Source organism: Alternaria dauci, chromosome 2, assembly GCF_042100115.1.
Source record: "Alternaria dauci strain A2016 chromosome 2, whole genome shotgun sequence".
NCBI lineage: Eukaryota > Fungi > Ascomycota > Dothideomycetes > Pleosporales > Pleosporaceae > Alternaria > Alternaria dauci.
The window spans coordinates 2,270,246-2,291,977 of NC_091273.1; the positions used below are offsets into that span (position 1 = coordinate 2,270,246).

Below are 21,732 nucleotides of genomic sequence, written 5' to 3' on the forward strand. Positions count from 1 at the left end.
GTCGTCTTGGTGAATCCACTCGCTCTACATGCGCCCACGTCTTCCTTCTCAGCCCAGGGCCTGTCTAGATGCTTTGCGGCGGCGGCCGAGGTTGCGCTCAAACCCGGTGTGACGCTCTATATTGCCGAGTGTGAGGGAAAGCGCGAGCGTCCAGGAGAGCACAGTGATGAGGATACAGACATGGAAGACAACCACCCAGAGCCCTCCGTTGACGCGCAGACGCAAGATCCGTGGGAACAGGAAGTCTCCATCTTGAACGTGTCAGCCCGGAGGTTTGCATCTGGCAGTGGCGAGCGGGCGTGGGCAGGTCGCACCGTCACGGCCAAGCAGATAGCAGCAAGGTGGTTTCTCTTCCACCGCCTCGAGCATCAGCAGCCACACGCAGACCAAGGATGAACAACAAGCGCTCTAGTAATCATAAGTAAAAGGATCCTGCAGTTTTGATTCGCCGTGTATGCGCCATCAAGCCGGACTGGTTCAGTCCATCTACATGGCCGTCGCTTCGTTACTTCGTGGGAGCCTAGGCCGCCCTGGATATCCATCGCTTCCAATCGAAAGAAAATGACACCTTCCGCCACATCGCTACATGATTCCCCCTATTAGCCAAGCTTGGGCGACCCGATTACCAGTCCTTCTTGATGTCGAAAGACCAGGTGAACTGCAGATGGGTCTGCTGGTCATCGTCGACGAACTTGGAGACGGCGGTGTAGTGGCCACGGCCGAGCATACCAGAGGGAGCGGTTTCGGGTTCGACTGGGACGCGTGTCAGTAGATTGTGCAGGACGTTGTCGGGCTGACCTACACTTCTTCTCATAGTACGGCTTCTCCTCTGTGTTGGGACCGTATGAGCCCTGTTGTAACTGTTAGCCCTCGTCCGATGCCCTAGTATAGCGGGTGTGCCTACCATCATCTCCTGTAGCTTCTCGCTGACACCCATGCGTGTGACCTTTTGGAGGTACTTGAGACCGGAGAGAATGTCGTGTTGGACCTTGAACTGTGCCTTCATGCGGAACCGAGCACCCTCCTTGATGGTGAAGGGCTTCTCCTTGAGAGCTTCGACAGCACCAGGTGCGCGCAGGTCGATGACGATATCATCGCGGCCTTCGACCTCGAGAGCGAGGGAGAGGATGATACACCGGCGGGGGTCGTTGGGGTCGGAGATGTCCTTGCCTTGGCCAAGACCAAGGGACTTCTTCCACTTCTGGAGAGACTCGTCGTTCTGGTCTGTAGCAGGGCGTGTTAGCTACGTATGCAGGATACAGCTCCCCGAAACATTGTGGAACCTACCCAGCTGCTGGTACTCGTCAATCGTCTTCTTCTCGCCAACCTTGAAGCCCTCGGTCTGCTCGGCGTGGAGGTCGTCTGCGTGGTCGGCCATGGCTGATGTCAGTGGTTTCTTGGGAGTGCAAACTTAGGGAATTGGTGCAAGTTAGCAAAAGAAATGTTGTGGAGAAGTTAAAGGGTCAATGGTAGCAATGAGGGGCGCGGCCTCGTGTTGAGCCTCGCGGTTAGCGGGGCACATTCACCGCTCCAGCACGTCGAGCTCCTCATTGGCTACGTTCCTGGTTGCCGCAGTGCTGTGGACCCTTTGATATGCCGCAGGCTGTCCAGACTCGTGCTGCAACACAACTGCCTCTACCGTGGACCTGTTCCCAGGGAGAAGCGTCCTGAGGTGTCAACCGTCTCAAGGTCGAGCATAGACCAAACCCCGCTTGTTCTTTTTGAACCGGCCAACTACATCTGCAGGGCCGTGGTGAATGCGCCCGAGGGTGGGAGCTTCAGCCAGACCGACACGCCTCGTCAGTGAGCTTCGTGACGTGGTTAGCGCTATGCGTGGTAGCGTATGCATCCCGTCTCGGAGATATGAGCTTAAAGTGATGGTGCCAGGCGATGCCCGGGCAGGAAAGCAGCTTGGAACAGACGCGCTTCTTTGTGTGCAGCTTCGCAGCGCCGGTTTCGACGATTCCTCGAGGGCGCCTACGGAATTGTATTTCCCGAGATTTGACCAGACGATCACGGGACCTGACTTTGTTTTGGGGCAGCGTCTCTTCAACATCATAGCAATTGAGTTTGCAACGCGTCAATGCCCCTATCCGCTTGCGTTGTTTGAGATGGAAGGTTGGTGCTGTTCAGGAGCAACGCGCTGCAAAGTCACGAGAAAGTACCAAAACGCGTGACTTTCTACACTTTCCTAATCAGGCGCGCGGAGAGACTGGCGACGCTTCATCGGGCCTGCAATGCCAGGACAATATGGGCAGGGCCAATCGGCGAGCAACAAAACTGTGGCAAATACACTACAAAGCGAGTCGCGAAACTTTTGCGTTCGCGCAGACACGTCCGGGGTGGCTGGGCGTCATCTTCCTGGAGCGCTAGTGCACAGGGATAGCACACCCATCGCTCCTTCCTGTCTCTGTCGCATCGCATCATCCTTCATCACGTCGATCGCGCGCTTTCACACCCCCATCGCCACGTCGCGATTTCCTCACGAGTCGGCACTCAGCTGCTTTCACCCATCGCGCGACCCGGTCTGCCAGTACACTGTTACTGACGATTGCGCGCGTCATACGTAGTCCGCAACCGCTCCGAAACTTCTCGCAACCGCCTTTGCGCTGCGCGCTTCACACATTGCCAATACGCGTCCTATTATTACGCGCACATCAGATCAACTCCTAATATTTACCCGCGACATCACCACCATGGTCTCTCATCGCAACCTGCCCGAGAGGAAGAACCCTCTCCTCGAGCCCACCGATGCCACGGCTGGTACGTACACGTTGCATCGCGTTATTCCAGCTAGCCATCTAACAATTGCGCGCAGTCGAGATCCTCATCGAGAGACGTCGCCTAGGACAGACAAACCTCGGTGTAAAGCCCGGCATCAGTGGTCTTACCAATGCGACCAAGCCAGAGAACATGGGCACGTTTGACTACGCGCATCTGAGGGTTCCATTGCCAAAGGACCTGACAGGATCTGGCATTTTCTCATTGAACAAGACCTCGGCTTTCCCCGAATCTTACTTCCTGATGGTACGCGATGAAAAGAAGCCCTGGCAGCTCGCGCAGACACTCGACTAACGCGACAAACAGCGACGCAGCAGCGACGGCTACATTAGTGCCACAGGCATGTTCAAGGCTGCGTTCCCTTGGGCCTCGCTCGCAGAGGAGGAAATGGAGCGCAAGTACCAAAAGAGTTTCCCTTCTGCGGGCGCTGAAGAGGTCGCCGGAAGCGTGTGGATTGCGCCTGAGGAGGGTGAGTAACTTGCCTTCACCTTTACTTGAACCCCGCGCTAACGAACGTGGTATATAGCGCTCGCACTGTCTGACGAATACTGCATGCGTCACTGGATCGAGGCACTTTTGGACCCCGCGCCGATCGAGAAGGGCAACAAGGATAAATCAAACACGCACATTCAGATGCCTCCCAAGTTCGACGTCGCAAACGCCACACCTGCGACTCTCCCCCCACCTGGCCTTCGCACAACCCGGACGCGCTCGGCCCGATCTGTATCACCTGGCAGAGGCGCTGCGACCCCCAGCCGAAAGTTTGCGACCCCACGAAAGTCACGGTCAACAAGGAGTGCGATGAAGCCTGAACTCACCAAGGCTGACGAGGTCGCTACCCCATCGAGTGCTCTGCAGACCATCATCGCCAACGGCGCGACACCTTCTGCGTCAATCGCATCATCTGTCGATGGCGACGTCAAGGAGAAGGAGGCAGCGATTGAAAAGGCAGAGCCAAACGTCAAGGAGGGCACCGTTCACATTGAAGTCGAGCAGACCGTCGAGACCAATGGCGATGTCGAGAAAACGAGCACCAATGTCACTGTCGATGTCCCACACAGCCACGCCGCGCTTCCTGAGCCGGAAGACCCTACTGCCATGATTGAAGAGGCTAAGCGCATGGTCGCAGAGGCACAAAAACTAGACAGCGGATCATCGGCGCAGGTCACCAAGTCGACGAAGCGCGGAATCGAAGATGTTCTGGACGTTGAAGATCTCGCCGAGGAGCGCCTGAGCAAACTCGCCAAGGTCGCATACACCACCGAGCAGAAGATGACCAAGGAAAAGGTCACACGGAGAGCGCTTGTTGGCGTAGGTGTCATGGCAATCATCGGGTAAGTCTCCATCAAAAACTGAAAACCAGGCATATAACTAATAATACGCAGCACCGCTTTCCAATACTTTGTATAAGCCGATCATTTTGCTGTGACTTTTCTTACACTGCGTATGTCTTGGGTATCTGGAGGCTCTCCCTCGCGCGATTGAGTTCCACGTGCTTTACTTCACTTCGATTTCTTCGCAGATACCAACACCCAAACTTTTTGATCTTTATAAGGCGTCCGGGAGGCTTGTACGCTATTGCATGAAGGACATTGGTGGCTGGCTCCCTTTGGAAGGAAAGGAACTTGTTCAGAGGTGGGAGCGGCGACACTCGTTCTGTGTTCGAATGGAGAAAAGGTTGTCCGGGTGGTCAACAGTAGAGCATTTTAATCTGATATCCCCCAGTTTTCATTGTTCATCACACTACTGATTCGTGATTTCAGAGATTGTCTTGTGTGCGCAGCGATATCATCTACCTCCGCTAGCATTAGCCAGCTCTCCAACCTTCCTGACTGCCTCTTCAAAGTCGTCGAATGCATGAATGGGCAGCTTGGCTTCTTCCAACACCTTTTGTCCTTTCTCCTCGTTTGTCCCCCTCAATCTAACGACAACGGGCTTCTCTACTCCAATCTCCTTGAAAGCCATGATGATTCCTTCGGCAATCATGTCGCACAACGTCAGTCCTCCAAAAATGTTTACAAAGACAACGGAAACGCGGGGGTCGGATAGAATGAGCTTGAACGACGTCTTGATAGTGGCGGACGTCGCCTTGCCACCTGTGTCGAGGAAATTAGCAGCAGAAGTTGAGTAAGGCGGTTGAGAGAGACGCAGAGAAAGCGTGTCAATCGTGTTCAGCGCGAGTCCGGCACCGTTCACCAAGGTACCAATGAGATTCCGCGGTCCTTGCTCTGCAGTAGAAGAAGGTGGCGTTTGGGTCTCTGCCTGCGTAGTGCCAGCAGGAAATTCAGGTGAGCCTAGAGGTATATACACGATACCCGCTTCTTCTGCTTCTCGATCTGTCGCTGAGATGGAGGCTTGGTCGCGTAGAGTGTGCAGATCAGTTTGTCGTCTTCCGGACTTGAACGCTGCGTCGTCGAAGAACAGGTATGGTTCGTAAACGAGCATCTCGTCACTCTCTACGGATAGAGCGAGCTTGACATGGGCGTCTATGGCTTCCTTCTCTTTGTATAATGTCCAAAGGTTCTTGATCAGCTCAACGGTCTGGGCTTTGGCTTTGGGTGGTGCGGCGTCGAGTTGCATGTGTGCGATCGCGGATTGGATAACTTCTGTGCTGGGGCCTGAACGGTAGTCGAAAGGAAAGCGACGGACGCGCTGGTTGAGCGTGGACGCTTTTGCGGTGGGTGATGAGATGATTGAGGGACTGCGGGCTGAGCGATCAGGAGAGATGCCTAGGTAGTGTGTTGATAGTGAGCCCTCGGGTGGTATGGTTAGGCTGATCTTGTATTCTTTGAGTAAGTTCGTAGATTGGTCCCGGGTAAGATGGAGAGAACGTCTTTGCTGAGGCGGGATTGACGGTCTGGCTGAAACGACAGGCCGCTGTCTGAAGCTTGAAGTATGGTACGAGCGGCGATGTTGAGTTGCCGATTGTTCCTGGCCGCGGTCAGTATCTGTATCCGGTCTCTCTCTCGACTTCAGACATACTGTTCTCTTTACATTGCCACCGGTCTTTGCAAGGATATCCTTCATCACACCACCAAATTTGGCAGGATGGTCTACCATTGTTACACCGGCATTTTCAAGTGCCTTGTACTTTGAAGCCGCAGTGCCTTCTCCCAGACCAACCCACGCGCCTGCATGCCCCATCACCTTGCCATGCGGAGCTTCGAATCCTCCAATCACAGCAGCAATAGGTTTCGGATTCTTAACACGCTTTTTGTAGTCATTGATCCAGTCCGCCGCCTCCTCTTCTGTTGTACCGCCTAGTTCACCAACGATTATGATAGCCTTGGTATCTTCGTCGTGCTCAAAAACTTTCAAGGCATCGACAAAATTGGTCCCAGCAATCACATCGCCTCCTACTGCGATGCATAGGCTCTGTCCAACACCGGCTCGCGTCAGAGATCCTACGGTCTCGTATGAGAGCGTACCAGACTTTGCTACAATGCCAACGTGTCCAGGGGAGAACGTTGGGAGTGGCTGAAATCCGATCCTGCATTTTCCAATAGCAGAGATGATACCAGGGGCATTGGCACCCACGAGCCGCGATTTGGACTGCGACTGCAGCATCGAGTGTATTCTCATCATATCATGCAACGGAATGTGTTCCGCAACTGCAACAATGAGCGGCACTTCGGCCTCAATGGCCTCTTCAATCGCAGCTGTCGCCTGATGTGCTGCCACATAGATTCCCGTGGCATCTGGCTTCAATTGTTCCATCGCAGCCCTCACTGACGGCAATACAGGCAGCCCAAGATGCTCTCCTGAGCCATTGGGCTTCACACCGCCAACCACATTGGTCCCCCATTCTATCGACTCTCTTGCATTCGCAGTGGCTTGTTTGCCGGTAAATCCTTGGAATATCACGCGTGTGTGCGAACCGATCTTGAGATTTTGAATGGTGTCATCGTAGTTGTTGCGCCGAGACGAGACTGAGAAGGCGGCACAAGGTATCCGATGGCCGAATATTCGCGCCGTTTGAACGTTGTTGCGCAAGAGACGCGCTTGCTGTGAAAGCATACCGGATAGAATGGGCTATTATGTGAACGTCATAGACTGATTCGGTACTGGGAAGAGGTCGCCAAAACCACCACAACCAGGTCTTAACTGTAGAAAGAAAAAATACAACAGAAAAATACGCTCCTGCCTTATCCACTCGAGTTGAGTCTTGATCTAGACATGTAGTATCTTAGATGAGCTCATAGGCAACTAACCGGCGTGCATTGCGGCTACATGCGAGTAGCCGAATGGGCCCCTCATGCATCCGAACCTCGGGCGACATCGGAATCTGTACAACTGTCTGCACGCCTTGCAGACTGTGCGTTCATAGTGTTTTTCTGTGATTCACGACTATGGTCGGCAGGTGTGCACCGAAACTGACAAGCTCAGCTGGCGTAAAGGGCAGTTTCCTGTGTAGCCTAGACACAGGAGCAACACTTCACAAACTAATCATAATATAGCCGACACTGAAGTCTTCACCAAGCAATGATGTAACTTTCTCATCACATTCGAACTCGAGTTTCATGTGCAAGTATGTGCAGACCTCGGCATTTTCATATGTTGCACAGCGAGCAGAAGAGTGCCTTGCATGCTTACCCCAGATGCCCGGCGCCGCGGAAGTGGGTCGCGTGACGTTGTTGGCGCCGGCTCGCGTGGCTTTTTACACATCACCCGCCAGGTCAAACAAGACAATTGACCGCCCACACGACTGCCTCCACCGCCTCTTACTCGTCCACGCGCTCCACGCGCTCCACTAACGCTGGCACGCGACTCATCGTCATCATCGTGATCGAAAATCATGGCCGATGGGAAGGATGACCGCGGATGTCGAAAGCATGGACACCTGGAAGCTCGGGGGCCATGGGTGGCTCTTGAGCCTCTTTGAGCGGCTACTAACCCCTAGGCTTCACGAAATCTTTTACTCTGCTTCCTCCTCTGCTTTCTGCTTCATCCTGCGCTAGTAATGAGTTGCTAATTACACTATACTACACTTGTTTCAGTGACCTAGTCCGTCGGCCCTATTCAGCCATGCTACCTCACGTACTTCTCCTCGCAGGCCTCCTTCACCATGGCCATGCCTTCTCGATACCACACGTTCCACGCCTCAGCGATTTCGTTGGCGCCAGTCGCACACAGGCACTGCAGCAGCCGTTACAGGATACACTTGATGCGTGGATCGAGAAGGAAGGACATATAGCGCTAGACAAGCTCCGGGCAAACATCGCACCAGGCGGCAGTAACGTCCAAGGGAAGGGTGTAGCGGATGGCACGGTCATTGCGAGTCCGAGCCAGGAGGGCCCAGATTACTGGTTCCAGTGGGTCCGCGATGCTGCGATCACTATGAACACCCTAGTAGACGTCTATGCCGACGACCCATCTTCTTCTCGCGGTTCCGCGTTGTCCTCTGTCCTCGGCGCGTATACTTCCCTCTCAAGCGCCATTCAACACACCTCGAACCCTTCAGGCACATTTGACGATCTTTCTGGACTAGGCGAACCCAAGTTCCACGTCGATGGCACGCCATTCACTGGCTCCTGGGGACGGCCTCAGCGGGACGGGCCAGCGCTACGGGCGTTGACGCTTATGCACTACCTGCGTGAATACAATGCCTCACACCCTTCGCTCTGGAGCTCAGAGTCATCTGAGGATTTCTTCGGACCCTACTACACTGCGGAGATGCCGCCGCGTAGCGTCATCAAAGCCGACTTGGAATACGTCAGCCACTTCTGGAACCAGTCAAGTTTTGATCTCTGGGAGGAAGTCGAGGGCCTGCACTTCTTCAATCTAATGGTCAGCGCAAGAAGTTTGAAGGAAGGCAGCGATCTGGCAAGAGTATTCGGAGATACAGGTGCGGCGGACTGGTACCAAGAGCAGGCTGGTCACATTGAGAGTTTCCTCGGCAAGTTCTGGGATGCTCAGAAAGGTCACCTTGTGGAGACATTGTCGAGCGAGAGAAGTGGACTGGATTGCGCGTTGCTCCTTGGCTCTCTACATGCTCTGCCTGCAGAGGAGTTTGAAGGTGACTCTGTGTACCCACCCTGGTCTGATGAGATTCTCGTTTCGCTTCTTGCCCTTGCCCGCGACCAACGTGATCGGTTCCCCATCAACAGCAGTCCATCCGACCAGGACCAAGACGATGTAGAAGAAGACTCGTTTGAAGGAACCGGCATTGGACGTTATCCAGAAGATGTATATGACGGATATGGCACCTCTAACCGCGGTGGTAACCCCTGGTTTCTGTGCACATCGTCGGCTGCCGAAGTTCTTTACCGTACCGCATCGCACCTCTCGGTTGCTGGCAATCTGACCATCTCTGGTACCGGCCTGCCTTTCTTCGAAGCCCTCCTTGCAACATCATCTCTCGACGTTGACGTTGGCACATTTGGCTCATCAGATGCACTCTTCCATTCCGTTATTGAGCGACTGCACACCACGGCCGATCAGTTTCTCGAGGTCATCAAGACGCACGTTGATGCTGAGGGCAGCATGAGTGAGCAGTTCGATCGTGTGACAGGTTACATGAGGGGTGCTGAAGACCTGACATGGAGCTACGGAGCATTCCTGCAGGCCGCCAGAGCGAGGAAAGTATTCATGGGTCTTTGACAGACGCTGCTGTCAAGAGGATGCAACCATGAGAGGGATGAATTATGAGTTATGACTGATATATGACCTTTAAATAGCGCGGAGTTTGTCCGGCTGGACTAAGAACTTGAAGATTAGATACCCTCGTTTACTGCAATTATACTATTTCTACGAAATATCATACACTTTGTGATATAGAACACAAGCAAGAACTTTAGGCGGCAAAGTAAAGAGGAGCTGCGGATTAGTAGTAACACATTGTGTTGTGATGAAATCTGCAAAGATACGTCCTGTGTGCTAGAAAAGTGTTCAATCTAGTCCAGAGGCCAGTACTCATGGATGTTATGCTGTGTCTTCCACCCTGCTCAACGTTAGTATGCGAATGCGACTTCATGCGCTGCAAGAACTTACTCATGAACCAACAGCAGAACGGGAAGAACAACGTATTTACTGCACCCCAGGCGATCAGAATGCCAAAGTCCAGACCTATTCTTGAGTGTAGATCGAACAGTATCGACCGACTCCCCTCGACAACTACAATGCAGCATTAGCAGCCGACACCCCAGGATGTCGTGACTGTGTTACTTACTCGAATGTAGAGGCCAAGCATATCCCCACCGGTAAAATCCAGGCGCAATCTCAATGTCGTAGAAGGAAGTAGACACGTTGGTAATGACCCAGAAGATCAAGAACAGTCCCATCCACGGCATACCCACTATCATTGCCATATTCTCACACGCCAATCCCAGCGCAATCATGCCAAAGAAGTTGAGCATCCAATATACCACAAACGTCCCGCTTCCATAAGCTACCGGATTGCCTTCCATCATGTTCGTGACTTGCGTTTCGCTCGTGATGGAATTTGTGTGCCAGAAGTTGATCTGGAACGCCATCGAGATGAATGAGTAGGCGAGGGAGAGCATGAAATAAGCGGATATCGTAGCGCACCAGCGCCAGATGACGAGCTGGGGAAACTTGAGCGGTGGGTGGTTTTCAGGCTTGAGGTATTGCATGTGGATGGGCATGTAGAAGGAGAAACTGAAGAACGATATAATGATGAGATCTGCAAACAGGTTAGCCAATGTATGGGTGAAGGGTGCGGGCAAACCTACAAATGAGTCCGATGGATACGGCAGGGATAGCAATATACGGATAGAAAGGTCGCAGGTTAAACTCGGAGAAGCCAATTGCCGGGTTAATTGCTTGGGGAGCGTTTTGTATATTTGAAAGTACCGCTGGGTCGCTTGCATTCTGCATCGCCATCTGCGCCCATTGCTGTCCGACCGTACTTTGCGCCTGGGTCATGAACTGGCTGATGATGGGAAACATGAAGTCAAACCAGTTGGTATCATCTCTCGCGTCTTGGTAGATCAGCTGACACGCTCCAAGAGGATCGTAACTTGCGTTGCCGTTGGCGATGGCAGAGTACAATAGCGCGCTCGCATTGGGGTTGATGACAATAGCAGCCCAGGCATCCCAATCGTAGACTGCCTGTCGGACTTGTATCGGGTCGTTGTTGAACTCTGAACCAGGTCGGACACCCCATCCGAGTGTCGGCTGACCGCTGCTCAGCTGCTGTTGTACAAGTTGCTTGATAGCCGGTCCAACAAAGGGCGCGTTCCCAGTGTTGTCATACGGTGCCGCACCATCCATATCCACAACGTAAACCAGCAAATGGCTTAGCCTGTCCTCGACCTTGAAGAACACCGCCCAGTACAGAGATAGCACGCCCAGAATGAATGCCATCAAGAAGGCTGTCGTGATGACCCATTTTACGACAGCACGATTTCGAACTTGTCGAAGATCGGGATGCCAGAATCCCACGGGTTGCATGTCAGACTGGTGCGATTTCTCGTTCCCACTCTCAGCTTCCTCGGGCGCTGTTTTCCCACGATTCGTCTCTGGGTGTCCATTTGTGCCTTCTTCTGCATTGATCTGGGCTGGAGGGCGAAATGCGCGTGGTAGGCGAATGCGATTAATTAGTTGTGTCATGGTATATTGGAAACGGATGAGGCGCAAGTATGTCACGGGAGATGGGCCACAGTTTGTCGCTAAGAAAGCTTGCTGGTCTTGGAAAATGCATGGCGGCCATTTGGTTTTATCTGTTGTTGCGGTTATTTCCTCCAGGGCTGTTTACTCGATGGCACGGAAATCTATGACGTGTTAGCGAGTTTGGATCGAAGCGTTACGGTGACGTTTGCAGCCGCAAGATCCTTGTCCCAACGCTTAGCTCCACGGCAATGAGAAGAGTGTCCAGATTTGATACTAGTTTGTATTGACTGTCCGGGGATATCGATAATTAATGGCTTATGCCCGTACACATCTCTTATGTTCGGGGCTGTTTTCATCGCGTTAGCACCGCTCGAATACTCGGTATAGACCTTTTAGGTTCGCGACCTCCATCACACCCCCATTGAGTAGCCCTTTCGTGCCCACTAGTCTGGCCTTGCAAGCCGGAAATATGGTATATTCGATTGCCCGCAGTAGCTTCTTCCGTCTGATAGCAATCTCAATATCTTCTTCAGCAACTGTACCCTGGCCTTTGCTGTCATCGCTCGTTTGTGCTGATGGCGGAAGAGGCAGACGTTCAGGTACGTAAAAGGACGCAATCTCTCGCAGTAATGTTTGAAAGCACCCCTTCTCCTCATTCCAGTTGACGTGTGGTCCGAGGCGCAGCAGGAACTGGGGAAGTTTGGCCATGGAGGGAGTGTAGTCCTTCATTAGCAACGGAATAGAGCAAAGGTCGCCTTCTGGGGTGATTTCCATTGAGAAGTATTCGCTCAGCAGCGCTGCCTTGCTGATCAACTGCTCCTTGACGACTTCGACAACCTCGTCCCAGTCTACCTCATCCGCCGCGTCGCCTGCGTTGGTCTTTTCATGTTCTGCAGCAACCTTGAGTAGGTCATGGAGTGACAGAGGCGGATTGAAGCGGATCGACCCGTAGTTGGCAAAATCTGTAAGACCAACTTGGTAGAAATACTCGTTGCAGAGCATGCCGTAGTCGACGAGAAACAGCTTGACGCCACCTTGTATGGCTGCTATACGCTTCTGCTCGTCGACAATACCAACAAATGTGTGTGTCGAGATGATATCTGTAAGCTCGTTGTGCATCGCATCTCGAACCTCTGCGCGGAGGTCTTTTATAGATGTGAGACGGCACGCCATTGGTTCTTTTTCCGCGAGCTCGTACTCCATTTCTTCCTCATCCATTGCAATCTCTTCGACCGATTTCTGGGGCTGCAGCATTGACGTGATCTTGCGTGCTGAGGCATCTGTGCGTACAAGGTGATTGTCATTTCGCTTCCTGGTTGCTGTCTGCGGCGCTTTCGAGACGCGGCGGTCAGATGCATCAGCAGCCGCAGGAGCTGACGGTGTAGTCTGTTTCGTAGGTGTCGCAAAAGGGGCTTTGGGATTTGAAAGCAACGACTGCGTCATGAACGATCTGCTTGTATCCACCTTGCTCAAGCTTTCACGGATCGAGTCGCATATGACGGCTGTGATTTCGTCTTCATTCAGAAAGTGAACCTCGCGCTTAGTAGGATGCACATTCACATCGACTCGCTGAGGCTCAATTTCGAGACTCAGATAGAAGAATGCGTGTGCTCCTTTTGGTAGGAAAGCGGCATAAGTCTGCTCGACGCTCTTTTTGATCGTCGATGACTCTACCGATCGGTGGTTGATGAAGAGTAGCATCTGCGTCCGTTTGATTGTGTGGTTTGCGTTGCTGACCCAGCCGTTGCACTTGAAGCCCCAGCGGTCGTCTTCGACGTTCAGGGATAACAATTCGTTCGCAACAGCGCTGCCATGGATCTGCCGGATTCGATCTTTGACAGTAGCGGAAGCAGGCACAGTTATACTTCCGCTGTTTTCGCCCACCTTCCTACAGGAGAAACCGACACCCGCGCAGTGAACAGCATACTTTCCGATCAGCTCGAGGATCTTCGCATACTCTTCGCTAGCGGAGCGGAAAGCACGGCGCCTCGAAGGAACATTGTAGAACATGTCCTCCACCTGTATCTCATGAGCTACACCCTCAAATAGTCAAGACTGAGAACATACTGTGATGATTGTGCCCTGCCGACCAGCCTTGGGCTTGGGCTCTGCGCTCTGGCCGGGCTTCGCGCTTGCAAGCTTGCCGTCAGCAAAGTGGGCTTCCCATGCACAGCTTGACTCTTTCGTCTTTGTAGTGACTTTGAGATGGGCAATGTGGCTGATGCTCGCCAGCGCCTCGCCACGAAAGCCATACGTGCCGATGGAGGTCAGATCTTCAAACGCTTTCAGTTTGGAAGTCGTGAAGCGTTCGCACAATATCGGCAAGTCCTCTTTCTAGAGAGGTCAGTATATGACGGTCCTGGTGCAGCTACACGTACATCGATGCCGTGTCCATTGTCGGTGATCTGCAGCAACTTGAGACCGCCGTCTTTGACCATAATTTCCAATGCGGTCGACCCTGCGTCAACAGCATTCTCGATCAGCTCTTTCAACGCGTTGACCGGCGCGACAATAATCTCTCCGGCTGCGATTTTGTTGACGACGTCTTGCGAAAGCGCCTTGATCCTGCGCGGAGCAGGAAGGGCGAGACTATCATCGCCTTTCCTCTTAGTTCCACGTGGCGATAGCGGCGTAGGCTCCATATCATCCGTCATTTTTGCAAGCGGAACTGCGCATTAAAATAGTTGGGACGACGCTCGTGAGTGTTGCATGGCGGAAGTGTGGGCGAACGGGAGCGCATGGATGAAGTGCCCCACTCTCGCGCTATCACGTGCGCCGGGCGCCTCTTCCAACGTTACGTCTCGGCTTCATCACGCATCATCATCCATCAAAACTCAAAGCTTTGAGATGCGTCGGAATTACACGGAAGGTAATATTCTTGGCAAAGCGGCATAGGGAAGAGTGTTGGATGCAGCAGGGCGTACAAGCAACACCCAAATCGCCACTGTTTCTGCGTGATATATCAGGATCCGATTTCCGCTCTCTCTTTCCAGGCTCACACGGAACACATTGCAGTGATGTCGACCCCATCGTATGCCCGCGCCACAACCTCTTCAGCCTCCAAAGCCAGCCCGAAACCATCGAGCACTATCCATACCACAGCAGAACCGACGATAGCATCACCACACAGTGCAAGAATATCCACCACATCTAGGAAGCCCGCCCAAGCCCCCTTGGCTCCGAAGAAACCCCTCAAACGACCATCTCTTCTTACACCTCAGGCAAGAGAAGAGCTCATCTATAATCGCGATCTCTACCCTATCACACCCAAAGATACCTCCAAGCCATGCCTCTTAGCAGACCTTCCATCTGAACTGCGCAGCCTGATATACAGGTTTGTCTTACCAGAGGCACATCACATCTCTGATTCTTGGCCCGCAATCCTTAAACGCGGACAACAACGGCCACCTCCCCTGCTCCACATCTGCCGTGCGATCAGGATAGAAGCAGCATACGACTACTATACCAGCACCGCCTTCAATTTCACAGTCCGCAACCTCAACTTCCATCCTGTTATGAAATGGCTCGACGAACTGCCGAAACAGCATCGCGCCCTGCTGTTATCCCGGAACCGACGTTTAGAAATCAACGTCTTGCCGAGCATAAAGGACACCTTTACATACCCGCCCAAGAGCTGGTTGATCGACGGATACATGCGAGATCACTGGAAAGCATGCGAGCCCTTTGGAAATATCTACACAGTGCCGTCTGACCTACACAAATCCCATTTTCTGCTATTCTGTCGGCTGGCTTCTTGGTTCCTTTGGTGCTCGAGATCACCACAAAAAGACATCAGATGGACGTACACGTTTGAGCAGTCGGCATTCCATAATCCGTTTGGGATGCCGGATCTGCATGAGCAGGCCGTGTTACAATGGTTTCTCAACCACAATGTTATGGTGCTAACGATGGGATGTGTGGAAAAGGCATGGAAGAGAAACAAGTCTGGGGCGGCGACGATGCGAGGGGATGCGGTGAGGTGGCTGGAAGCGCTGGACCTATGGTACAAGACGCGCTGGAGCGAAGAGGCAAACCAAAGAGACTGGGACGGGCAGATGGAAGCGGTGAAGAAGGCTGTTGACAAGTGGTAACTAAAGCAGATGGTTGGATGTGCAAATTCTCATTTGGGTATCATCGCTAGTGAAGGAGGGAAACGCCAATATCCTGCATGCTAAATCCGTCTATTCACACACCTCCACACATCGTGCGTGTGGTAATCTAGTGTCTGTGGACAATATACACTCAGCGAGCAGTGGTGAAAGCCGGATCGAAACCGTAGATCGGAGTGCCGAGCTGTCAAGATTGTTAACGACAACACCTGGACAGTAGGACATGAACTTACTCTCGTAAGGGTGTGGATGATATCCCTGACCGTGACAGTCTGGCGCCCGCTCGAGTCCAATACGGCGCATACATCGTGCAAGATCTAGTAGTCCGTTAGTGTCTGCATGCAGCTTCTCCCTCAAGCAACTGACCCTCTGCAGCCTCTCTCTGAGAGCTTGGCGTACATCGTCGTATATTGTTGCCGCGATGCGCTTCACTCCTCCACGGCGCGCTAACCGACTGAGATGTGAGTTAGTGAACCATGCAGCCAGAGCGCCCATGCTCTGCTGATGGTGCCCTGGGACACATACCGTATATCGCCCTTGGTCACGCCCCGTATATTGTCTTTTCGGATTTTCCTACAACATATCAGTCTTGCATTATCCAGGGCATAGCTGTAAACTTACATGTGCCGTTTGAGGCCGGCTCGCCCTTTCCCTAGACCGGCGGCGCCCTTGCCCAACCCAAGCCCCAGCCTTGCCGCTCTGGACGCAGCTGGCGATGCAGAGACAGTCGATCCTGTTGCTTGCGGTCGAGGTGCTGATGCGAAGCGGGGTTGACCGCTAAACTGCCTGGGTGTCTCGTTGACCATGCTGCTGCGTTAGCGGTGTTGTGCCCAGGTAGAAAGAGCGAAGACGGAAGCATTGTGTTGGAGTGGCGGTGCACGGGCCGCAACGTCACGCGTTGAGACGCGTTTGCGTTCGCGTTACTTGGTGAGAGAGTGCGTGCGGTCGAGGGACGCGGGGTATCGTAGCGGGGCAGCGTCATCTACTCTTATCGACGATAAGAGTGAGGTGAGAACAAATCACATGGAAGCAGTCAAGTGCCTAAACGTATACATCTGTACGCGGCAAACGTTTCTCATTAGATTCCAGGTGCTAGCCCTGATGCATTATTAATACTAGGGTATATGTCATGGCAGGGTCCTTGTATCCAACCTTGGGACCATCTCTACGAAATGAATGTCGCCTCAGTAAACAGGGTACCCTCCTCCTCTTTGACCTCGTCGCCAACCTTGATCTTGATGGTCATCTTGGGCGCATATTGGTAGATGTATGGCTTTGTACCGGCCGCGCTGGCGACGATGGTCTTGATGAAGCCGGGCACTTCAGCCATGACATCGACACGGTCGATGTTCTTTCCCAGAGCACCAGAAAGGTCTGCAGTGACCTCCTTGCCGTCCTCGGTCTTTCCCACCCAGTGGTAGCTCGCCGAGATGGGCTCCGGCCAGCCGGTCTCGTCTTGCTTGGTCTCGGTGTGCTTCACGTCGCCTTCGGTGTTGGCGAAAAGAAGTTTGTCGTCGGTTGCAATGCCGCCGACTCGGACAACGGTCGATGCGTAAGAAGCGGGAGTGGTGAACTCCATGAGGATGGCGGAGTAAGATGGCGATTGGAAGTTGACAAAGTTCCATCGCGCAGCTGTGCATGTTAGTCGGAAGCGTTTGCGTGCGTGACACGATGCTTACCCGCGTGGTGTGGCTTCATTCCCTGGAGAGCATGGCTCAGCATGCCGCGACCCTTGACGTCGATTTCTCCCTCCTTGGTGATGATGGAGCCCTCGACGCTGCATCGCGGCCAGAAGTGGTGGTGCATGGAGCCCCACGGCGCCTTGGGATCGGTGCCGTAGTTGGTTGTGCCGTCCTTTCCGCCCATGAACCCGGGAGCGGTCCTGGTGAACTTGACGTTGACCATGCTGTTGTCGTTCACAGCCGCCTTGATGGTGTACGCGTTGCCATCCTCGGAGAGTTCGATTGAGACGCCGTCGGCGTAGAAGGAATGCTGGTCCTCGTCGAAGCCGTAGTTTGAAACGGGGTCACTTGCCCACAGGAAAGGCTTTTCGTTGTTGGGGTAGAAGAGCTTGCAGTTGAACTGCACGGTTACTCGCAGGCCGCTGCAAGCTGTAAGTACTGTGGCCGTCTCGACATGCACATGGCACTCACGCGATGTTGTTGTAGATGACCTGCAGGACGCCCTTGTGGCCGGCGTCGGTGAAGAGGTAGAAAGTCTGCGTCTCGACGTTGGTGTAGTCGAGCGTCACCCACTTGAGGTCCTTCTTGGTCAGCTCCGTGTACGCGGGCTCACCACCCTTCTTGCCCACGGGCTGGATGGCTTCGGGGCCGTATTCGGGCTCCTGGGTGCCGGCAACCGCGGCTAGTCTACATTTGTAAGTACGCGTCCTCTACGACTACACTGTGTACGCCACGGTCGCGCAGGCACGTGTGGGGGCGAGGGTTGCACTCACGTAGACTTGGCCCAGCTGAACATGTTGCGGGCAGGTCGACGCACAGTCCAAAAATAACAGGCGTGCGTAAGTGAAGGCGGTCACGAGGTCTGATTGGAGGAGGGCAGAAAAAACTCTGGAAAGGTTTTGTTCAACAGGTCTGGATTTGAAATTTTCGGGGTGACAAGAGCACGGCCGGGAGCAGGTAGGTAGGTACAGCGCTGGCCAGGGGCGACGTCAGAACAGACGGTCGGGACAGCTGGTGGGCGTGGATGTGCTGCGGGGGTATCACGAGATGCTGCTGTCGGGGTCTGAGGGACCTCGGTGCTGGGGGACGGTCGTTGGCGTGTTCGTTGAAGATGCCAAAGACGCTGCCAGCATGGGAGTTGAGGCGGCGACGCATGCAAGAGGCTTAGCCGTAGCTTCCCGATGTTGAACGAATAGGGCAACCCGCGCGCCCTGTGCCTTTGGAGGTAGCACGCATGGAGTATCGTCAACCCCTCCGGACATCAATTTCTCGTCGCTGTTCACGCCCGACGCCGACCTGCTGTCTGCTCTCGCATATACATAGGACCCGTCCCCCAGCCGCAGGCCCCTCTGAGACTCCGAGCATCCGTACTCCTACGGACGAATTGGTTGCACGCAATCGCTAGCTAGCGCGGGGCTTCTCTACTCTAGTCGCCGATGACGATTCTCGATGCTTTGTAGTCAGGCACACGACTCGAGCATTGCATCTGCCTTCTTCTTGTCCTACATCACCACTGCGCGCATTGCTATCGTCATCCTTTCCGGCTTCTCCGTGTGCGCACTTGGACCCTCGATCCGAGTTGCAAGGGCGCTGTGACGCAGCTCCCGGCGACGCGCATCACCTATCCACCCAAGTAAGCTAGAGCTATCCGACCTACCTAGACATCTGCGTCTTTCGTCATGGCCTGGGCTAGGGGAGCTGACCCTCTCTGACAGAACATTCACCTCGCACCCGCACCCAACAATCATCATCCACCATGACGGACACGCCCCCTGCCCAGGCTGTCCGCTTCAGCGAGGTCACCCAGGAAATTGAACCAGAAAAGGCCGTGAGGGATGTCGCGGAGCTCACGGGCACCGACAAGGCACCCCACGATGCCCCATTGAGTCCTCAGGCTGAGGAAGAACTGCGCAATCTGTCGTCGACGCTCCAAAAGTCACGGATGCAGGCCAAGCGCATGGAAAACTTCTCCTTCGAACCTGTCTCACTCCCGCCCTCTCGAGTAAGCAAGCCTCATAGACTACCTTATGGCCCCTCAACACACAGCTAACGGGCCAAGGCACCCTCCCCCTCTCCAGCCTCACGGATAGCTTCAGCACACTCAGGACACCGTTCTTCCATTCCAGGGTCACCTGCATCCGCCATGCACTCTCCACCCTTGACACCGGCGGGCACATCGTCTCGCGAAGAGAGAGCTAACACAGAGGGACATAGAAAGCGCCCGAGTGACCCCGCCATGATGACGCCCCAGATCTCACCCCCGCATGAGGCTCCCCCAACGTCCATGGACTCGTCTATGCAAAATCCAGATGATAGCCAGTCTTCGCTACCCATTCCGGGCTCTCCCAGAACCGCACCACAATCCCCTCGACCTTCGTCAGATCTGCCCGGCGTGGTACAGCCGCACCCAAGACGCGGTCCTGCCTTCACAATGGGCCCTACTGGCGACTCGAATCCGGCCTCCCGGGATGCTAGTCCGGCTGGATCCGGTGGAGACCGCACGCCAGGAACATCGACCCCAGCGCCTGGCTCCCGGCCGTATACACCGCAGGGAGACAGAGACGATACCTACGCCCGCTCCAAACGCGCAGCGCAATCGCGGAACCTGGATTCACTCGAAGCCCGATACATTTACGGTGGCCGCGATGGGCGCAATTCGGCAGCGTCGTCTACGTACCAGCTTCCGCGCTCCAGAGGCACCGACTCGGACAAAGAGGAGAGCAAGAGAACGAGCATATTTGGAAAGAAGTCGAAAGCTCACTCTGACGTGGAGGACAGCAAATCACAAATAGGCAAACACAACCACGGATCCATGTCCGAACTGAAGCGCTTCTTCAAGATTGGACACAAGAAAGACAAGGACAAAGACAAGGAGAAGCGGAAAGAGTCGCCTGCGCCGTCTATCAAGAGCCGAAAGATCAAGTCGAACAAGTCCGGGACCATGACACCACCTATTACGAACGGGGCGATGAGCGTGCCTTTTGCCGACGACCACGGCCTCCAGAGCAAGTACGGGAAGTTTGGAAAAGTGCTGGGTTCAGGTGCGGGCGGCTCTGTTCGACTTATGAAGCGGAGTAGCGACGGCACCACATTCGCTGTAAAGCAGTTCCGGAACCGACATTCGTACGAGTCGGAAAAGGACTACAACAAGAAGGTAACTGCCGAGTTCTGCATAGGCTCGACGCTGCACCACGGAAATATCATCGAGACTATGGATCTGGTCAATGAAAAGGGCGCTTACTTTGTCGTGATGGAATACGCACCGTACGACCTTTTCGCTATAGTAATGACGGGAAAGATGAGCCGCGAAGAGGTCACCTGCTGCACGCTACAGATCCTCAATGGAGTCACTTACCTCCACAGCATGGGCTTGGCACACCGAGATCTAAAGCTCGACAATGTCGTCGTCAACGAGCACGGAATCATGAAGATTATCGATTTCGGAAGTGCCGCCGTCTTCAAGTATCCTTTCGAGGACGAGATTGTCCTTGCAAGCGGTAAGTGTGCTGTGTCGTCTTTGGAAACTTGTTCTAATTTCTCCAGGGATCGTTGGATCAGATCCGTACCTCGCCCCAGAAGTGTACGACCTCTCTAAATACGACCCGCAGCCGACCGACATCTGGTCTCTTGCCATCATGTTCTGCTGTATGACGCTCCGTCGGTTCCCGTGGAAGGCCCCGCGCGTGTCGGACAACTCGTACAAGCTCTTCGTCTCGCCCCCCAACGATGGACCGAGATCAATCACGGGCCCCTCAAAGTCGGCCACTGACCTCCAGAGCAGCGCCGCTGACGATCGCCGTCAGCCAGGCGCACAATCAGAGCCTGCATCTCGCAACCAAACGGCAGAGCACTCTTCGGCCGACCATCGCGCTTCAACATCGTCGACTGGTCAGCAACCGCCTCAAGTGATCAAAGGCCCGTGGCGCCTGCTCCGTCTGCTCCCAAGAGAGAGCAGGCACATTATCGGCAGAATGCTGGAAGTCGACCCGAAGAAACGCGCGACTCTAGACGAGATCCTCGAGGATAAGTGGGTCACTGGTAGTGCAGTGTGCACGCAAGAAGAGGGTGGACGGGTGCTTAGATGTGACAACCACGAGCATACTCTGGAGCCGGGCGCTGGCGTCGCCTCGGGTCCAAACACGCAACAAAAAAAGTGAGCTTGATATGAACCGGATGAGGGTCTGGTTATTTTTCCACATTGGCGTTTAGACGACTAGCAGGCGGGTTGCTACAGACTTTTCTTATTCGCATGACGTACGGTGTTCCGGCCCGATTAGAAAGGCGGTTCTCTCTTTGCCTATTGCGCGTTTCGTACGCTTTTTGTGTAATACTCTGAAGATTGGCCTGTCAACAAGAAATATTGACGAAACCACTACGAGCCAGCAGCGATGATGGAGTTTGGCGTATGTAGATAGCTGTATGCCTTGGGCGAATGTACAAAAGGATCGACGGACGTTCCCCACGTTTTGATTCCTAGTGCGGATGTGCGGACAACGATGACGAGCTCTCTGCAGTTCATCTACGTCGGCCAGCGAGCTACAGAATGCTTGTACCTACCATATATGTATTTGGCCGACTGGATTACTTTT

General features: G+C 53.9%; 9 protein-coding genes across 9 annotated transcripts; 3 read left to right on the forward strand and 6 right to left on the reverse strand.

Moving 5' to 3' along the window:
• Positions 1-437: 437 nt before the first annotated feature.
• Positions 438-1,453, reverse strand: ACET3X_002767 (uncharacterized protein). Its single transcript, XM_069449546.1, has 4 exons — positions 1,288-1,453; positions 905-1,224; positions 803-851; positions 438-753 (listed from the first exon to the last, which is right to left on the reverse strand). Exons 1-4 carry the CDS (start codon positions 1,376-1,378, stop codon positions 623-625), a joined length of 591 nt encoding a protein of 196 aa, XP_069309314.1. The 5' UTR covers positions 1,379-1,453; the 3' UTR covers positions 438-622.
• A 1,243-nt stretch (positions 1,454-2,696) lies between these two features.
• Positions 2,697-4,191, forward strand: ACET3X_002768 (uncharacterized protein; the record flags this gene model as incomplete). The annotated part of the gene is made up of 5 exons (XM_069449547.1): positions 2,697-2,763; positions 2,819-3,027; positions 3,088-3,250; positions 3,308-4,115; positions 4,167-4,191. The coding sequence occupies 5 exons, from the start codon at positions 2,697-2,699 to the stop codon at positions 4,189-4,191; spliced, it is 1,272 nt and encodes a 423-aa protein (XP_069309315.1).
• A 378-nt stretch (positions 4,192-4,569) lies between these two features.
• Positions 4,570-6,798, reverse strand: ACET3X_002769 (uncharacterized protein; the record flags this gene model as incomplete). The annotated part of the gene is made up of 2 exons (XM_069449548.1): positions 4,570-5,712; positions 5,764-6,798. The coding sequence occupies 2 exons, from the start codon at positions 6,796-6,798 to the stop codon at positions 4,570-4,572; spliced, it is 2,178 nt and encodes a 725-aa protein (XP_069309316.1).
• Positions 6,799-7,460: 662 nt separating this feature from the next.
• Positions 7,461-9,514, forward strand: ACET3X_002770 (uncharacterized protein). The gene has a single exon (XM_069449549.1). It carries the CDS (start codon positions 7,807-7,809, stop codon positions 9,379-9,381), a length of 1,575 nt encoding a protein of 524 aa, XP_069309317.1. The 5' UTR covers positions 7,461-7,806; the 3' UTR covers positions 9,382-9,514.
• Positions 9,515-9,674: 160 nt separating this feature from the next.
• ACET3X_002771 (uncharacterized protein) lies at positions 9,675-11,352 on the reverse strand (the record flags this gene model as incomplete). Its single annotated transcript, XM_069449550.1, has 4 exons — positions 9,675-9,721; positions 9,772-9,894; positions 9,950-10,423; positions 10,473-11,352. 4 exons carry the CDS (start codon positions 11,350-11,352, stop codon positions 9,675-9,677), a joined length of 1,524 nt encoding a protein of 507 aa, XP_069309318.1.
• Positions 11,353-11,712: 360 nt separating this feature from the next.
• On the reverse strand, positions 11,713-14,006 carry ACET3X_002772 (uncharacterized protein; the record flags this gene model as incomplete). Its single annotated transcript, XM_069449551.1, has 3 exons — positions 11,713-13,371; positions 13,420-13,686; positions 13,731-14,006. The coding sequence occupies 3 exons, from the start codon at positions 14,004-14,006 to the stop codon at positions 11,713-11,715; spliced, it is 2,202 nt and encodes a 733-aa protein (XP_069309319.1).
• A 186-nt stretch (positions 14,007-14,192) lies between these two features.
• On the reverse strand, positions 14,193-16,276 carry ACET3X_002773 (uncharacterized protein). Its single transcript, XM_069449553.1, has 5 exons — positions 16,083-16,276; positions 15,987-16,034; positions 15,828-15,915; positions 15,695-15,778; positions 14,193-15,645 (listed from the first exon to the last, which is right to left on the reverse strand). The coding sequence occupies exons 1-5, from the start codon at positions 16,265-16,267 to the stop codon at positions 15,595-15,597; spliced, it is 456 nt and encodes a 151-aa protein (XP_069309320.1). The 5' UTR covers positions 16,268-16,276; the 3' UTR covers positions 14,193-15,594.
• Positions 16,277-16,524: 248 nt separating this feature from the next.
• Positions 16,525-18,242, reverse strand: ACET3X_002774 (uncharacterized protein). The gene is made up of 4 exons (XM_069449554.1): positions 17,917-18,242; positions 17,615-17,830; positions 17,141-17,565; positions 16,525-17,093 (listed from the first exon to the last, which is right to left on the reverse strand). The coding sequence occupies exons 1-4, from the start codon at positions 17,937-17,939 to the stop codon at positions 16,627-16,629; spliced, it is 1,131 nt and encodes a 376-aa protein (XP_069309321.1). The 5' UTR covers positions 17,940-18,242; the 3' UTR covers positions 16,525-16,626.
• Positions 18,243-18,592: 350 nt separating this feature from the next.
• Positions 18,593-21,300, forward strand: ACET3X_002775 (uncharacterized protein; the record flags this gene model as incomplete). The annotated part of the gene is made up of 5 exons (XM_069449555.1): positions 18,593-18,696; positions 18,745-18,776; positions 18,859-19,145; positions 19,203-20,640; positions 20,687-21,300. The coding sequence occupies 5 exons, from the start codon at positions 18,593-18,595 to the stop codon at positions 21,298-21,300; spliced, it is 2,475 nt and encodes an 824-aa protein (XP_069309322.1).
• Positions 21,301-21,732: the final 432 nt, after the last annotated feature.

What these genes read in the sequence shown, in the direction of transcription:
- ACET3X_002774 (XM_069449554.1), bottom strand. Translation starts at nt 17,939, where the DNA reads ATGTTCAGCTGGGCCAAGTCTAC. An exon ending in TTCAGCTGGGCCAAGTCTAC is followed by an intron (nt 17,831 to 17,916) that starts GTGAGTGCAACC and finishes TTACAAATGTAG; the next exon opens with ACTAGCCGCGGTTGCCGGCA. An exon ending in AATGAAGCCACACCACGCGG is followed by an intron (nt 17,094 to 17,140) that starts GTAAGCATCGTG and finishes TAACATGCACAG; the next exon opens with CTGCGCGATGGAACTTTGTC.
- ACET3X_002770 (XM_069449549.1), top strand. Translation starts at nt 7,807, where the DNA reads ATGCTACCTCACGTACTTCTCCTCGCAGGCCTCCTTCACCATGGCCAT.
- ACET3X_002773 (XM_069449553.1), bottom strand. Translation starts at nt 16,267, where the DNA reads ATGGTCAACGAGACACCCAGGCAGTTTAGCGGTCAACCCCGCTTCGCA. An exon ending in GCCGGCCTCAAACGGCACAT is followed by an intron (nt 16,035 to 16,082) that starts GTAAGTTTACAG and finishes GATATGTTGTAG; the next exon opens with GAAAATCCGAAAAGACAATA. An exon ending in GTGACCAAGGGCGATATACG is followed by an intron (nt 15,916 to 15,986) that starts GTATGTGTCCCA and finishes CTCACATCTCAG; the next exon opens with TCGGTTAGCGCGCCGTGGAG.
- ACET3X_002767 (XM_069449546.1), bottom strand. Translation starts at nt 1,378, where the DNA reads ATGGCCGACCACGCAGACGACCTCCACGCCGAGCAGACCGAGGGCTTC. An exon ending in AGAAGCTACAGGAGATGATG is followed by an intron (nt 852 to 904) that starts GTAGGCACACCC and finishes CAGTTACAACAG; the next exon opens with GGCTCATACGGTCCCAACAC. An exon ending in GCCGTACTATGAGAAGAAGT is followed by an intron (nt 754 to 802) that starts GTAGGTCAGCCC and finishes CACGCGTCCCAG; the next exon opens with TCGAACCCGAAACCGCTCCC.